Source organism: Scyliorhinus canicula, chromosome 14 (genome assembly GCF_902713615.1).
Source record: "Scyliorhinus canicula chromosome 14, sScyCan1.1, whole genome shotgun sequence".
Taxonomy (NCBI): Eukaryota; Metazoa; Chordata; class Chondrichthyes; order Carcharhiniformes; family Scyliorhinidae; genus Scyliorhinus; species Scyliorhinus canicula.
The window spans coordinates 45,134,658-45,152,763 of record NC_052159.1 but is presented as its reverse complement, the minus strand read 5'-3'; the positions used below and the strand labels follow the sequence as shown (position 1 = coordinate 45,152,763).

The window sequence follows — 18,106 nt, the reverse complement described above, 5'->3', positions numbered from 1 at the left end:
GCTCCAAACTGCTGACCAGGAAAAGAGCTTGACCTGAAATTGCACTTACTTTAAAAAAAAATAAGTTTAGATTACCCAATTATTTTTTCCAATTAAGGGCCATTTTAGCGTGGCCAATCCACCTATCCTGCACATCTTTGGGTTGTGGGGGTGAAACCCACGCAGACACGGGGAGAATGTGCAAACTCCTCACGGACAGTGACCCAGAGCCGGGATTCGAACCCGGGTCCTCAGCGCCGTAGGCAGCAATGCTAACCACTGTGCCACCGTGCTGCCCTGAAATTGCACTTACAAAAAGCCCACTGGGGATGGGATGTCAAGGCCAACAACGTTAATACTGCTGTCCTGTGTACATGCTATAAATCTCAAAATGCACTTTGAAAAGAAGATTCAATGAGGCATTTTCGGATTAGTTAGGTATTAGTTAGTTAGATGGGCTGGTCAGGTGGGCAAAACAGTGACAAATGGAACTTAACCCAGAAAAGTGTGAGGTGCTGCATTTTGGGAGGACTAACAAGGCAAGGGAGTTTAGTGAACGGTAGGATGCTAGGAGGCACAGAGGACCAGAGGGATCTTAGAGTGCATGTCCACAGTTCTCTGAAGGCAGCAGGATAGGTAATGTGGTTAAGAAGGCCTATGGGATACTTGCCTGTATTAGCTGATGCATAGCATATAAGAGCAGGGAGGTTATGATGAAGTTGTATAAAACGCTTGTTAGGCCACAGCTAGAGCAATGTGTGCAGTTCTGGTTGGTAGAATATAGGAAGGGTGTGATTGTACTAGAAAGGGTGCAGAGGAGATTCACCAGGCTGTTGCTTGGGTTGGAGCATTTCAGCTATGGTTAGGCTGGGATTGTTCTCCTTAAAGCAGACAAGGGCTGAGAGGAGTCAGGATCAAGGTGTACAAAATTATGAAGGACATAGATTGGGTAGATAGGAAGCAACATTTCCCCTCAGTAGAGACATCAATATCCAGGGGGCATAGATTTAAGGTAAGGGGTTGAAGATTTAGAGGGGATTTAAGAAAGGTTTTTTCACCCAGAGGGTGGTGGGAATCTGGAATTGCCTCCAGCATTAGAAAACTGCCCCTGAGGGCGGTAGAGGCTGCAACCCTCATAACATTTAAGAAGCATTTAGATGAGCACTTGAAATGCCATAGCATACAGGCTACAGACCAAGTGGGATTAGAATAGATAGGTGCTTGATGGCCAATACAGACACAATGAGCTGAAGGGCCTCTTTTAGTTGTGTAAAACTCGATGACTGATACACCATGAACAGTTCTCTTCATGATGGCGTAATGCTCAGTCATTATTGAGGAGATGAACAAAAAAACGATGCAATAAAAACAGAAAATGCTGCATAACCTCAGCAGGTCTGGCAGTGTCTTTGGAGCGAAACAGAGTTAATGTTTCGAGTCCATTAACCCTTTTGCAGAACTACAGAACAAAATAGTGCAACTTGTTCTGTTAGTCCCATTGATTGGCACGTTACTTAGAATACGAGAATCCACAGCTTCTCTGTATACTTTATTGTATATATGAGATGGAAGAAGAAGTGAATATTCTAGTTAGAGTTGGTTAAAATCTAAAATGGAGTCAATAACAATTGATGATAATACAGTAATTGGCTTTACCTTGGAAATTGCAATGTTACTGTCCTAACACGCAAAACCAATGCATAAAATCATTAAAAAAACATAAGTATCAGTAGAATTAATGAACATTACACTTTTATTCAGTGTATACAGGAGAAACTTTTAAAAAAGAATAGAAATTGCTCCATAAAAGGATTTGTGAGGGAAGTATCACATAAATTCTTCGTGATCACTCCCTCCAGCATTAGAAAATTGATTTTCACTCCCTGGTTTACTTGGAAGTTCAGCAAGGTCCTTGAAAATCTCAACATATTTTTCAAAATTTGGTCCCCAGTTTAAAATATTATCCCAATTGTGTGTTCTGTTGACAGGGGAACCATCGCATGGTCGCATATTGTTATCTGAATCCTCATCAGTAATAATTTCAGTGTCCATTAAACATGAGTTGGATGTATACCCTTTTTCATGCCCCTGTAATCTAATCTTCCATTCATTTAGCATCCTATCATCTTCAGCAATATTTCTCCCTGAATCCTCTTGATTATATTTGTGCACAGACGAATGACTATATGCCGAAAGTTCCCTTTCATAGTTATATTCTGAACATGTGAAAGAACTGTGGGAATCGCTATCAGATGAAGTGTCTGTGGATGGAAGGACGCCTGGGGGGCCCTTCTGGACTGCCGTTCGATGTGAAACTTGCGACAGTGGAATTCTTTGAGCAGTATTCTTGACAGATTTCTGTACCTTTGGAGCATTCAGTTTTTTTACCTCTTCCACGGACAGGCCAAGTGGAAATCTCTCGGCCATCTGTTTTATTCTGCTGTTGGGTCTGGAACTGGGCACAAGTGTTGATGGATCAGGCAACCTTTCAACCTGATCATCTCCAGAAAAGGTCAAATTATTAATACCTCCTTCACTTGATTGGCTGGTGTCAAAATGGGCACGGTGGGAAAGCTCTGTTTCACAGCCAGTCACATGAAGATCATTTATTAAACGTTTGCGCTCTGTAAATAAAACTGATGAAGGAAACCATTCCGATGAGCATGCTTGAGGACAATGTTGATTTGCAAATCCACCTTTCGGCACTTGACTTTTCCATAGAATACGGCGTTGACTTGGAGTAATCTGTACAGGAGACTGGGTGTTTCTTTGATTGGAAATAAATGGTTGAGATTTATTGTGCATACATCTGGGGAGAATTACATTTGTATAATGATCGTTGTTGATCTGGATCTGGGTGTGGTACTGAATGATGTCAATATCAGAAGCAGCTATACTGTTTGCATTATCAACGTCGTAGACTTCCAACTTATAGGCTTGGCCCTGACATTTCTTAGTCTGCACCATGTTGGCTGTGGTATTAATAAAGGTTTCATCCACAATGTGATAATTGTTTTCTGCGTTGAGGATATCTGGCTGCTTTTCATCATTGTCAGGGCTACAATGTTTTGTATCATTATCTTCATCATCATGATCATCAAAAGCTTTATTCTCAGTGCCCTTTTGTAGAGATGTAATAATCTTTGGTCTCTTATTTTTCCAAGTAGTACACTGACACTTGACAAAAGCAGTTATCAGAGGAATTACTACGAGAGCTATAAGTACAATCACTCCTATGCTCCATCGTGGCAACTGAATGTTGCCTTCCTGACAGTCTGAATGACCATTCATTGTCGAGGTGCAGAACTCGCAGTAAGAGCCAGTAAAATCTGCCTTGCATATGCAGTGATATGTGCCATTTGAAGATGGAAGACATGTACCACCATGCCTACAAGGGTCAGGAAAACAGGAAACTGGGAGACATTCATATGCAAACCATAAATCACTGCACTTCATTCCAGTTGGGCATGGGTTGTTCAAGCAGGCATTTGGCCCTCTGCATCCAACCTGTACTGAGACATCACTTGGACGCACTTCAACTAAGTCATTCATTCCATTAAATGGCATCATCTGATTATTGTATTTGAATATTTTGATACATCCTTTAAAACCTGCAAGTAAAGGAAAAATAAATCAACAATAGCAGATCAGGGGTAATGTAAAATCTCTTGAGGTTTAGCTTGATAATATGATTCAGTTAAAGTTTATAGCATTCATTAAACTTTGATCAAATACATTCATAAGACGAATGATGAAATCATGATCTTTTTCATGTTCACGTCCCATTCACATAGCTCACTTTTGACACATTCCTGAGTCATGTGTTATGCAATCAATTTAAGGTCAATTTAAAATAACTTTTTGTATTTGCTGTTATTTAGTTGGTTCCATGTACCATGCTGTCAGACTAATCTTTGACCCAAGCACTCAGCTAATGGTTAACTTATCTGACTTAATAGAACTGCATAGTGGGAACCCAACCTTATTGTGCAATCTGTGTTTGTGAAGAAAATACAGATTTAATTGTCATAATGATAAGAATATATAAGCCCAGAAACGCATGTCTTGAGCATGATGCAGTCTTGATTGCCACACATTTGCTGACACTAAAGAGATTTCTGGAAAGTACTGATGGCATATGAGCACAAATGCCTTCAAATCGGGCAGTAAGGCAATTAAAGGATTGATCTTGCCCAGATGGAGCAGCTATTAAGGGAGCGTTTGCAATGACAAACTCTGAAGTGTTCATTTCGAGATAAATAGATTCAAAATTTCTTTACACTGTCTAGGATTTTTCTAAATATAAAGAACTGCATTCTGTGCTCTGCAAACTTGGCAGAGGAAGACAGCAGAGTAAGAAAGGGCTTCCTGTGCTGTCACGCAGTACAACCTACATATCATTCTGGCTTCCCTACATGTAACAGGCACAGCTACCTGACCATGATGGTAGAGAGTGTTTAATGAAGCTATAGGATAGCAGAAAGACTGCCAAATAAGGTTTAACATTAGTTTAACATTGACAATCGCAGTCAAAGCCTAATGAATAGTCTAATGAAAGTTCACCAACCTGAAATGTTAACTCTCGTTCTCTCTCCACAAATACTGCCTGACCTGCTAAGTATTTCCAGCATTTTCTATTTTTATTTCAGTTTGCCAGCATCCCCTCTATTTTGCCTTTGGCTCAATTGTTATTTGTTAAATTACCTTCAGGGTACCTCAAAGGTCAACTATAGTGACAACCAATTTGTTTCTCATATATGTATGGTTTCCTTGTCAAAACTTCAGGAGTCCTCCCTCCATGGTTACTGACAGCATCAAACTATTGCTTTGAGATAGATAGTTCAGGGCGCACATGGGTGATGAAACAATCAACTGGAGGAAACAGTCCAATGGGATTCCCCAGGGATCTGTTCCATCCCCAGCCCTTTTCAATCTCTGTATCAATGATCTGCATCCAACCCTGTCTTGGAAGTTTATCTATATTGATGATATCTGTAGTGCCTCTCAGGGTCCGCCATTTTCTGTAGACATAAGACTGCAGAGTGCTGTGCATCAGTATGGTTCAACTCATCCCACACCAGTCTTGTAGATACCCATCTCTACACAACAATGCGGATCATCTTGGGTACCCTCCGATCAACTCAACTCTCCTCGCTCTCAGTCCTGAGCCACATCCCACCCCCTCATGTAAGGAAGGAGATTGTGACAGGAAAGCTCCTGGAGAAGGTCCACATCATCCTAAGCCTGCTGCTACAAAAGGCATTATCCCACCCGCTGCTCGCTTCCCATCACACCAGCCTGTATGGCTCAGACCACCATGCCAAGGAATAACAGCAGAGGCGCTGTGGCAGCAGCAATGGAACCAACACGCACCACTTCCCCATCACAGATCTCACAGCCCACCCACCCAGCTTCAACCTGCCACACCAACATTGGGAACTCCTCAACCATTTCCGCGCTGGCTGAGACCTATCAGCAGCAGATCAGCACAAGAGGTGCCTTGCAGCAAACCCAAACTGCAGCTGTGGTGTACACATGGCGGCACAGTGATTAGCACTATGGCCTCGCAGCTCCAGGGTTCAATTCCAGCCTCGGGTGACTGTCTGTGTGGAGTTTGCTCTTTCTCCCCGTGTTTGTGTGGGTTTCCTCCAGATGCTTCAGTTTCCTTCCACAGTCCAAAGATATGCAGGTTAGGTGGATTGGCCAGGCTAAATTGCCCCTTAGTATCCAAACGGTTAGGTGGGGTTACTGGTTTATGGGGATAGGGTGGAGGTGTGGGCTTGAGTAGGGTGCTCTTTCCAAGGGCCGGTGCAGACTCGATGGACCAAATGGCCTCCTTCTGCACTGTAAATTCTATGATTCTATACACCTATCAATGACTCACATCATTAAAGACAAAATCCAGCGGAGGGCTCAGAGAGCTCCATTTGGCCGCTGTGAAAGCTATTGCCTGGCTTGATGATTACTGCACATGCTATCAAAAAATTAAAATAAGATGCATTATTTAACAAGTGAATGACGTCTCTATCATAACCATCACTAGCAATGTGAGAGAGCAATATAACTTGGCTGAATTGTCTTTTTCACACCAGTTGTTGCCATTGACCCTCACACACAAATCTATGTTGCATGTGGCCTGAATTTGCACAAAGTCACAAGGGCTCTGCACCTTAGCCGCAATGGTGCCGGAGCTCCCACCTATGAACATGTCACCAGCATTTCTGGCAAGGGTATGTCACAGACTTGTGGTTCATTAAGGAAGCAGCATCTTAAAAGTGTAGCTCCATTCAGTTCCAAGCAATTTTCGTCATTGATCTATGAATTTGAGGAAAAGGTCCATGAAGTTCTTTGGAGAGGTTCATGAGGTTAAAATTGTTCAGAATATACATGAATATACATGAATGCGCATTAAATGTTGATATGGTCTGTGAAACCGTCAAGCTGTCAAGTCATTTAAATCATCTGCTCTTTTAATTTTGTTTTGGGGGGTGGGGGGGGGGGGTGGTGCGGGGGTGCAACGCCTGCAGTTGCTTTTTCAACAGTCCTTACAATTCCAATAGATTTTTGTTTACAAAATCTTTAGGGTTATGATTATACTATTATTGATGTTTGCCTACTTCTACAATCTATTATTACAGTGCTGCAGCTTGTAAGTTCACAGTTTTGTTGACTGTTCCATGTGGTTATAAAGGGAGTAGCTGTATTTGATTTGGGGCTATGAATTCAAATGTTTGCTTTTATAAGAGTTTAAGTACTTGAAGGGAATTTAATGTACAGAATTGAGTTTTTATCAGTGAGAGCATTTGTTTTATTTAATGAAGTTTATAATAGATACTTTGGAACTTTGTTTTATTTAATCAGCACTGTTTGAAAGCACTAAAACGTCATCCAGTTATAATTAAAAGCCCCTATATTCCCAATGTCCGATCCATACTAACTTATGCCACCTCATGCTCCTCATCCATCTCCCATGGCACCTTATACCTTCCACCTCACATCTCTGCGCTGTTTCTGTTCATCCCATAAAGAAAATCCGAACATTCGGGAAAGTTTCTCCTGAGATGAGTTTTGGGAGTGGGGAATTTTGCCGACTCTACATCTCTGATCCGGGAATGAAAACGTGGCCCTGATTCAAAAGAGATTTTAAATCTCAGTTTGACATGTTATGTAGCTACCAATACAGAATCATGTAGCAAAATGCAGAGGCCCCAATATTAATTCTGTCTGTGGTAGTCAGATGAATTTCTGTTTCAGTTTTAAACTCACCCATCAAAACAAGGCTCTGGTTACTTTAACTTCTACGGGCGTGAATTAACTAAATGGGAACAAAGTCCCACGGTGAGCATGTTTAGCCACATATTTCCCTGCACTCACAGTGCCGGGAAAGACAACGACATTGACCTTGGGTTAGATAGGGGGCCTCAGTGGGGAAGGGGACCTCAGTGGGGAATGCAAGGTCAAGGCCACACAAAGACCCGTTATCTGCACTGAGGAGCTCCACCTGCAGGAACTCCTCAGTATAGCGAGAGATTGAGATACCATTTTAAAATGGCGTCCCATTCTCTGGAGCCACGACACGATGTCCAACCACCACCCTCCACCTCCCCTCAAGCTCCAGTGCACTAAGGGAGGGCCCCAGGACCCCCCAAAACCCACTCAGGGCATCCCGGCCCTATTGCCACCACATGAAAAATGCTAGCTTGGCAGTTCTAACCTGGTACATTAGCAGTTTCCCTGCCAGCTGGAAGTGCCACCTGGGAACCTTGGCAATGCCAGGCTGGCACCAGCAGTGCCTGGGTACCCCCTTGCCCAAAGGGCATGCATGTGGACACCTCCGATCCCCTGGGGAACCCCCATGAGTGCTGTTCCTTCTGGTCCCCGTTTGTGGAGACAAGCACTGAAATGCACTCGCCCAGGTCTCCAAGACGAAGGGGATAAATCCCAATGCCTTGGGTGTCTCGGGATACTGCACATTAAAGTGAGACTAGCTGTCTTGCTCTCACATGCAGATTTGCCAAAAAGTGATCATGTCCACAACCGGCAGGATTTACATCGCAATGTCTCGCGAGCTGCCATTAGATCTTGTGAGACTTTGTGAACCGGATAGATCCTGGGAGCGGGGCCTCCCGGCTTCTATAGCCCACATTGCACTGTGGCACGCTGTTTTTCGGGGACAGCATGGCCGGTAGACCGCACCCTGCATCTCATTATCAGCTCAGCACTCAGTTTCCCACTGAATTTGCTGACCTAACCTGGAAACATGCCTTTCCCCCCACCACCCCCACATCCTAGAGTGCAAGTTCCAGCAGGTCAGGCAGAGGTCGACTTTGAGTGGGAATATGCCTCTTAAAAGCATCTCTTAAAAATTAGTTAATGTTTGCACTATTGTTTCGTTGCTGAAAAAAATTAAGTTAATCTGAAATAATTTGCTCGCAGCCGTAGATATTTTATTGCTTCCTTGGAGATGAAAAACGAAAATCGCTTATTGTCACAAGTAGGCTTCAAATGAAGTTACTGTGAAAAGCCCCTAGTCGCCACATTCCGGCGCCTGTTCGGGGAGGCTGGTACGGGAATTGAACCGTGCTGCTGGCCTGCCTTGGTCTGCTTTCAAAGCCAGCGATTTAGCCCTGTGCTAGCTTGTGGAAGAGGCGAGAAGAGAATTCCTGTTCTCCAGCCAAAATGATAGGAAAGGGTGTATGCATGCATGATTGTAGTTGTTGCTAAATCCGTTGACCATTTGGTATGGAGAACGATTTCAGATTTCGTCCACTCCTGCAGTATCACCTCAGGAACCGAATACAAAACAGGAAGTCTTCCAAAGACCTGACTAGTGTTAAAAGTGTGAGTACCGCTCCTCATTGAACACCCTCTCTCTCTCTACGACACGTCTCAACATTCCTCCATGCTCCTTCTCCAGCAGTATCAGCCTTCGCCAACCGGCACAAAGATGTCATAACGATTGTGTGTGTTGACTTGAGTACTAAATACGGCATGGTACTTGGATAAGATACTGTAAGGTCAGATAGCACATGTTTGGAAGTTGGCCAACCAGGCATATTAAATTCTGTTGTTCTTGTGGTTAAATTTGGGACTTTGAGTGTTCCTTCAACCTGAGGTGTGACAAAAGGCACACCCCTTATTCGCATTAAAAATGTGGGTTGCAAATATTAAGTTAAATATTAAGTTAATTTTTCATCTGTTTTGAGATAATTACTTTTGGTTTTGGGGATTAAAGGATGGGATGCTCCGTTCGGGAGTTTAAGGCCTCCGACTAGTGGAGAATCAGGACGAGTCTCCGCTGGACGAAGAGCACCCCCAATGTTCCATTCCATGGGACTTGGAAAAAGAATTTAGCAAATCGGGTTTCCCGTCCCATTCCATGGCACATCAGGTTCCATGCTGTAACTGAGAGGGGTGGGAACTAATCTCTTGGAGAAGTCCCGCACCTCTGAGATCAGAGCTCATTTTTAAGGGGGCATTCCAATCACCATTAACTTCTCAAACAACCCCCCCACCCCCGACCTCCCCGGATCGCAGGCAGGGCACCACGCCACCCTAATTGCTGGCATGGCACCCCCCTTCAGCCCCCCCCCCCAATCAACCCCAACTCACATCCCTTCAATGCCCCCCAGAAACCCCCTTCAACCCCCCTTCATGCTCCACCCCTTAGCAGTGCCAACTTGGCAGTCCCAGGGTGGCAAGCTGGCAACCACCAGTTACCCACCAAAGACAAACAAAATAACTCTAATGTGCTATTTGCATTGTCCTGCCGGGTTGGGCCGGGAAGTCCAGTTAGGCCATCGGAAAATGCGCTATAGCAGGCGGGGCGGCCATGGACACTCATAATCGGTTTGCCACCTGGTGAGAATCCCAATTTTGCCCCGCTGGGGAATTATCCACCCAATCACGATTCCCGATCTTAGCGACTAAGAACGGAGGATTCTGATCAAAGTCTTAACTGTAGAACTGTAAGCCATGTGCACAATAGTTAGCACTGTTGCTTCACAGCTCCAGGGTCCCAGATTTGATTCCCAGCTTGGGTCGCTACGGAGTCTGCACGTTCTACACGCGTCTGCTCCGGTTTCCTCCCACAAGTCCCGAAAGATGTGCTTGTTAGTTGAATTGGACATTCTGAATAATTCCTCAGTGCACCCGAACAGGCGCCGGAATGTGGCGACAAGGGGCTTTTCACAGTAACTTCATTGCAGTGTTAATGTAAGCCTACTTGTAACAATAAAGATTATTATTATTATTAAGAGTTTAACAGTTAGAAAGGTAAGATCATAACCCAGCAGGTGGGTTGAATTGACTGGAGAATTGGAGGGTTGGCATCTGCAATCCTCACAGTTATGGCATTCCAGAGAGATGTTTTGTTTCCGAGCTAAATGAATTTGATAGCTTGCAGTACACTCTGAAAATATGTAAAAAACATCTATCATCAGATAAAATAAAAAAAGATAAATTATGCGTAATTAAACTAAAGGTCATTTGAGGACAGCCCAGAGCAGGCTGTGTCATTAGGTTAATGAATGGAGTTTAGGGAAGTTCTCAATTTCAATTAGTCTATACTGAGAGAGTGAAGTCACATTTGGACCTGAAGTGGTTTTCAGCTCACTAAGAGATAGCTAAAGTCAATGATAATTAACTAGTTTTGCACTGTAAACAGAGTAATAATATTAACTTCATCCTGTGGAATGTGAATGAGGATTTTTCTCGGGGGGGGGGGGGGGGGGGGGGCGGAGAACACCCGATAATTGTGCAGTGGGGAGGTGTGGGAGTGCCCTAGATACCTTTGTGATCGGGCATGGGGGGAGGTGGTGTGGACTGGGGGATGGGGTGGGGTGGGGGGTGAGGAAGAGTTTAACGTCCTTTCAAGATGGCACCTCGATCTCTGTTCTATCAGGCTGCACCCCACCAGAACGGAAGACGTAAACCATGCCACCCAATTTAATTTTTTTGTCAGAGTGGCTGAAGATCTGGCCTGAAAACTCGGCTGGGCATCAGGAGAGATGCACACAGGTTTTGAGTCAGAACCCGACACCCTGACAAATTATGGCAAAATTCTGCCCTGAGTTATTCAGATTTAGTTTTAAATGTTAACAGTCCCTCACCAGATTGTAACAATGCAACACTTCTTCATTCCTTCCTTTCTTCACATGTCACCCACTAGCACTATTCTCCTTTCCCTTTCCTTCTTTATTTCACCCTCACTTCACACTTTCTTCCTCTTCAAAATGTCCCCTATCCTGCAAGAATGTTTGCTTTGTCTCCTTTTGAGCATTTGCAGCATCAACACAAACTCCTCACATCTCACTCGTCTTTCAGTAGCCACTCACCAATTCTCACCTTTTCTTTCTGCAGGAGAGAACTATGCAAAATATTGATGAGAGGAAGAAGACCTGGGGAGGATCACTAAACATTTTGTAAATGGCAGAACCCTTAGGAACATTAACATACAAGGGATCCAGATGTGCAGATCCACAGTTTCCTAAAATTGGAAACACTGGTGCTCAAGGTGATGAAGAAGGCCTGTGGCGTGCTTACGTTCATCAGCTGGAGCATTGGGTACAAGAGTTGGGAAATCATGTGCAGCTATATAAAACCTTGGTTAGGCCGCATTTGGAGTATTGTGTACAGTTCTGGTTACCGCATTATCAGGACGTGGAAGTTTTGGAGGAAGGGCAAAGAAGGTTCACCAGGATGTTGCTTGGTCTCGAGGGTGTTGGCTATGAGGAGAAGTTGAATAAAATAGGATTGTTTTCACTGGAAAGACGGAGGCTGAGGAGGGACCTGATAGAGGTCTACAAAATTATGAGAGGCATATACAGGGTGGATAGTCAGAAGCTTTTTCCAAGGGTAGAAGTTTCAATTACAAGAGGACACAGGTTCAAGGTGAGAGGGGGAGGTTTAAGGGAGATGTGCGGGGTAAGCTTTTCACGCAGAGAGTGGTAGGTGCCGGAAGGCACTGTCAGAGGATTGGTGGAATCAAGCCCATTAGCATCATTGAAGAGGCATCCGGATGGATACATGAATGGGGAGGAAATAGAGGCATACGGACCGAAAAAGGGCAGAAGGCTTTTTTTTTAGTGAGGGCATCATGATCATCACAGGCTTGGAGGGCTGTAGGGCCTGTTCCTGTGCTGTACTTCTCTTTGTTCTTTGTAAATCTTATGATCATCAACTAACTGGAAGAGGAAGCTGCAGGTATTTGTGGACATCAGTTATTTCAACTCTGGAGAGCTTGTCGTATGTGGAACGGATGAAGAGCCTGGCTCTGTACTTGTTGGAGTTTAGAAGGGTGAGGGGGGATCTTATTGAAACTTACAGGACACTGCGAGGCCTGGATAGAGTGGATGTAGAGAGGCCGTTTCCACTTGTAGGAAAAACTAGAACCAGAGGACACCATCTCAGACTAAAGGGACGATCCTTTAAAACAGAGATGAGGAGGAATTTCTTCAGCCAGAGGGTGGTGAATCTGTGGAACTCTTTGCCGCAGAAGTACAGCACGGGGACAGGCCCTACAGCCCTCCAAGCCTGTGATGATCATGATGCTCTAACTAAAAAAAAAAGCCTTCTGCCCTATTTCGGTCCGTATGCCTCTAAAGACACTGAGTGTCTTTAAGACAGAGATAGATAGGTTCTTGATTAATAAGGGACTCAGCAGTTATGGGGAGAAGGGGATGAGAAAATACCAGCAATGATTGAATGGCAGAGCAGACTCGATGGGCTGAGGGGCCTAATTCATAGAAATTACAATTCAAGAGGAGGTAATTCGGCCCATCGAGTCTGCACCGGCTCTTGGAAAGAGCACCCTACCCAAACTCGCAACTCCACCCTACTCCCATAACCCAGTAACCCCACCCAACACTAAGGCCAATTTTGGACACTAAGGGCAATTTATCATGGCCAATCCACCTAACCTGCGCATCTTTGGACTGTGGGAGGAAACCGGAGCACCCGGATGAAACCCACCCAGACGCTGGGAGAACATGCAGACTCCGCACGGACAATGACCCAAGCCGGGAATCGAACCTGGGACCCTGGAGCTGTGAAGCAATTGTGCTAACAACTATACTACCGTGCTGCCCGTAATTCTGCTCCTATGTCTTATGGTCAGATGGTCTTATGATCTGTCTCAAGTGAGTTGTTCATGTCAGACAAAATGATCCTTCCCTCTCACAGACCACATGACCACTGTCTCGCTGGATCACCATCTGATGGGGCCAGCCCATCCAGAGCTGTTTCTCCCCCTGCCCCAGCCACCTAAGAGAACACCTCAGAGGAGAACTCCAAGGTGTCACAGCTACCACCTTCACCTTCCATCAACATAGAGAGACACACACCTCGATGGGCGACATTCGTGGCTTCTGGGGCAGAATCTGGTCAGTCCCACACAGTTGCTGATAGAGTCAGCAACATCCAAGGGTGACTGCAGTTGGATGTCTGCTGGATCCCAGGACTCAGTTGGGGCCCTGTCAGATGCCAAGGTTCAAGGTTGATGATCAAGGTTCTCCCGGAGCTGATAAAGATGAAAGAACACAGCCGTGACATTCAGGAGGGGATGTCAGCGACATTCCAGTGAATGCAAGGCTGATTGGAGGAGTCCCAAAGGCTGCAGGCGCAGGATATTGTGCTGGTAATGCATGGCACTGAGGGCAACATTGCTAGGATGGCGACCACAGTGGAAAACCTGGAGCATAATGTCTGCATCTTGAAAGGTGGTGTCGAAAGCATGGCTCAGTCTGTGATGACCGTGGCTGAGGGTCTCAACATCATGTCTCATTTGCTGAGGGTCATGTCACAGACACAGGTGGACAGTGCAGAGGCACTCCAGAACATGGCCCAGTCATTGAGGACCATCTCTTAGGGCGTTGAAACCATGGCGCAGACAATGGAAAGTTTCCAGGACTGGCAGCGCCAGATGACTCACTCTAGCTGCCCCTCCATCTCATGGAGCCCCCCAGGGGCTTGGAGGCACCGTGCGTGAGGGGGAAGCGCTGGAGGCCCAGGGCCTGCCACTAAGGTAACTACGCGGTCTCCAGTTTTTCCAAATACTCAACTCCTGTCACCAGAGTATTTCAAGGGCCGCACGCAGAACTGCGTGGCATGGCGATGCCTGTGACAGCGGGGTCCTCCGGCCCCAGGCCCTCCAGAGGGCAGCAAAGGCTACAGGCGTGGAAAGCTGAAAGCTGCCTCTACCTTTAACGTGCATGCTGGAGACGTAGCACTAGACCATGAAAGATCAAGAAGAATGATGTGGTAGTCACCACTGTTTGTATAATGCTTGTATTAGAGGTAATACGGTAAGACTCCTGTACTACAGGTACGGGGGTAGATCCCTGCCTGCTGGCACTGAAAGGTGGTGCTACGTTTGGGAGGACGTGGCACATATGCCGCACTGCCTCTCTGTCAAGACGCAGTCTTCTGGGACACATGGTGTCCATCATCTCACCGAATGACCAACGACACCTGTACATCTTGGGCTGTCACTGGCCTCCCCTTCTGGGTCCCTCCTCAGCCTGATGGCTGGGTCTTCAGGGTGTGTGGTAGCCCCCTGCACATGGGGGTGACTCCTCCAGCTTGTGCTGATGTTGCTGCCGTATCTGGTGTCTGCTCCCCTCGGCTGCCACCAGCAGCACGAGGGCAGACTCCGCTTTTCAACGCCAGCAACCATTGTTATACATGCCAGGAATTGGAGAATGAGAGAGAGACTGTCAATCAGTGAGGGCTTCCACCCTGAGATCCTCAAATCCCCCAAGCCTCTCCCACCCTCACTTGTCCTGCCTCTCTCAGAGTTCCATCCAGTGAGCCACTCGTCCTGGCAGACCTTGCTCCGCACACTCACTCGTGGACACATCAGGAGCCCCTAGACCCCAGAGCTTTGTTGGGAACATTAAGGAGATTGTGTTCAGTTGTCCTCTATTGATCCACACACTCACACACCACTTTAGTGGTTGATGGAAGTTGCCTCAATGGTGCTGATGTTCCTGGAGTTCAGGAACACTGTTCAGGCATCAATGTTTGCTGGACATGCTGTGCACTCATCATCCTCTGAGGCATGGCACATGGGTCCTTGAGGAGGTACATGAAAGTTGAGGAGTGTGAAGTGCTATCACAGCTAACATGGCAAATTGCTGATTTGAAATAACCTTCAGCTCACAGCCAAAAGGAATGAAAGTGACTTTCAGGAGAGGAGCCGCAGCAGGGCTCTGTCCTGGAAGTGTGTGGTGGACAGACAGGCTGCAGCTATGATTGCCCCTGTTATGGGTCTCCACAATATTTAAAGATGGATTGAAGGTCTCACAGAAGCAAAGCCCCCTCACCCCCCAGCTCAAGGGTGATACCTGACTGAGAGCACATCAGCCCCCCGACCAAGCCCAACCCCCCCTGGTGGGTCCCTCCGGTGCCCATGAGCTGAATGCCAGAAAACGGAAATGGCGACTCACCTCCTCACTTCCCCTCAGAGGCCATTGCGCCAGCTCCATGTTTTTGAAAAGCAGTGCTAAACGACACCCGTGTGACTTTCCTGTTTGTTACATTGTAAATATCTTAAAACAAGAAATCTTGTCATGTCAACCTTCCAGCTACCAACTGGAAGTTCTATTTATTTTTTTAAAAGGTTAATGGTCCCTACAGGGGTTGTAACACAAGCAATGATCAGCTCCAATAAGTAAAAGAACCACTATCTCCCCTGATCTTCACTGGCACCACTATTAACACCCAGGCATTATCATTAACCATCGGACCAGCCACCGCTACAAAATCAGGCCTTAAGCTGAGTATCTTGAAATGAGGTATACTTCAAAGCATTTCCAGCATCCACAGGGCTGAAATCAGGAGTGCAATGACATATACACCACTTGCCGAGATGGGTGCATCATGAACGGTCCTCAAGAAAATTGCCCTCATTCTGTCAAAGCAGTCTGCCAGATCAGCACCTTCATATCAACCTTCTCCATCGCTGGTTCATTGTAATTGTAGTACATACCGTCTCTAAATTAGATCAAAGTCATGGAATTCCCACCTAGTTATTACCATGGGAATATGATCAACACAAGGATAAGAGCCATTCAAGGAGAAGGACCATCACCCACCTCTCAGGGTAACAAGGATTGGGGCGTGAAATGCAGCTTTGTTGGTGTTACCCAGATCTCCAGGACAAATAAATAAACCAATTAAATCAAAATTGTGTTCCTCCTCTTCTCAGCCTGCGTAGAGTAGCTAACTTGCCTCACCCAGTACAGTCAATTCCATAGCAATTTTACCAAAAACACAGTCGGCTTAGTTTTTCCAATTCTATTTGAAGTGTTTAACTGCCTCCCTAATTGCAGATCACAGCTGAATTAGAGGATTAATGCGGTTTCTTTTCATTGGCTGGCACTCTGTGTGGCAGAGAATGACCACATTTTAGCTGACAGACTGAAATTAGCAACATTTTGTGTCAAATACAAAGAATAAATTCTCTCAAATTCTGTTATTAAACCACAGATAGTATCGAAATAGAACATTAGCAGCAATTTCGATGCTACATTGATGAACATTGTATATTTTCTCATTTACAGCCTTAGAAATCTTACACATTTTGGACATCTTAAATTAGCTTCCTTCTCATTGCACTTCAGTTGAACATGATTAATTTTTATAATATCTTTAGATTTATGCAAATAGAGATCTAAATATCCAAGACTGTTTCAACCCACATAAATTATAGTTATTTGCGGTTACTGTCGATGCTGGAAACATACAGCACACATTCCTCTTGAAAGCAAAAATGCACTTGCCAAAAATGTCAATTCATCCACTGTATAAGGTAGCCTTGGGATAGATAGCTTTCAAAGGCTGCTTATTCCACATGTCTGCATGATGTCCTGGAGAACTATGCCTATTTGCACGCAAAAGAGTAGCAGCAAAGAGAGGCACATTTTGGCTATGAAGTGTTCACTTTGGGCATGTATTCATTCCCAATGCTCATGTTCTGAAAATTGCCCACCTTTGTTCCTATCGAAAGTTGCAAGGAGTATGGAGGGTTTTTTTATAAATCGAAATACAAAAAGCTCTTGATTTAACCTGATTTTTTTTTTAAAGACCCCGGGGGCAATTCTCCAAAATGGAGACTAAGTGTTTGCGCCGTCGTGAATGCTGTCGCGTTTCACAATGGCACGAAACGGGCAAGGGGACAACCGATTCTGTCCCCCACAGGGGGCCAGCACGGCGCTGGAGCGGTTCACACCGCTCCAGCCCCCCCTCCTTCCCGGCGCCAAATGGGCGGCACGCCAACCCGCGCATGCGCGGGGGACTTCTTCAACGCCTCGGACCCGACGCAACATGGCTCGGGGGTTCTGTGGCAGGAAGTGGATGCAAGTAGGCCCGGTGGGGGGGGGGGGGGGGGGGGGGGGGGCGCTGATTGGTGAACTCCGATCGTGGGCCAGACCCCATCGGAGCCCCCCCCGGTGAAGGATCACTTGTTCCCGCCCCACAGGCTGCCCCCCGACCCTTCGCGCAGAGTTCCCGCCAGCAGCGACCAGGAGTGAACGGCGCCGGCGGGACTCTGCCGTTTCTGAAGGCCGCTCGGCCCATCCGGGCCTGAGAATCGGCGGCCCTGCCGATTCCAGCGGCCCGCAGCCAGTGCCGCGCCAAACACGCCGGCGCAACTGGCGCCGATTCTCTGCACCTCGGAGAATCGGGCGCCGGCGTGACGTGGTCGCGCCGATTCTCCGGCCCGGTGCGGGGCTCAGAGAATTGCGCCCACAATAAGCCATTTAGATACTTTCAACATCCAGGCAGTTATTTCCATCAGTTGGACAACCATCCTGACCAAGAAAATGAACCAGCTCATTTTAATGATTTGTCTCGCTATTTCACTTGCCTCTTTATTTAAGTGCCTATATTTGTAACTCTGGGTGACAAAATATAGTAAGAATTGTAGGCCGAGCAGTCTCGTGATGAGGTGGCTACTTAACTAGTCATGTAATGGGAGTGTGGGGCTCTCCCCGGAACGCAGGCAGAGTACGGGCATCTACAAGAATGAAGAGTATTAATTTTATCAGTATTCCAAAATCATAAGGTGGCAGGGTGGCACAGTGGTTAGCACTGCTGCGTCACGGTGCTGAGGACCCGGTTTCCTGGG

At 46.1% G+C, this 18,106-nt stretch overlaps 1 protein-coding gene across 1 annotated transcript in view; it reads right to left on the bottom strand.

Annotated features, from left to right (window-relative positions):
• Positions 1-1,713: 1,713 nt before the first annotated feature.
• LOC119977660 (protocadherin Fat 4-like) overlaps positions 1,714-18,106 on the bottom strand; it is a 221,533-nt gene continuing 205,140 nt past the window's right edge. The window contains exon 16 of the mRNA XM_038818825.1: positions 1,714-3,590. Coding sequence (XP_038674753.1) covers positions 1,807-3,590 — 1,784 coding nt within the window. The 3' untranslated portion in view covers positions 1,714-1,806. The remainder of the gene's footprint in view (positions 3,591-18,106) is intronic.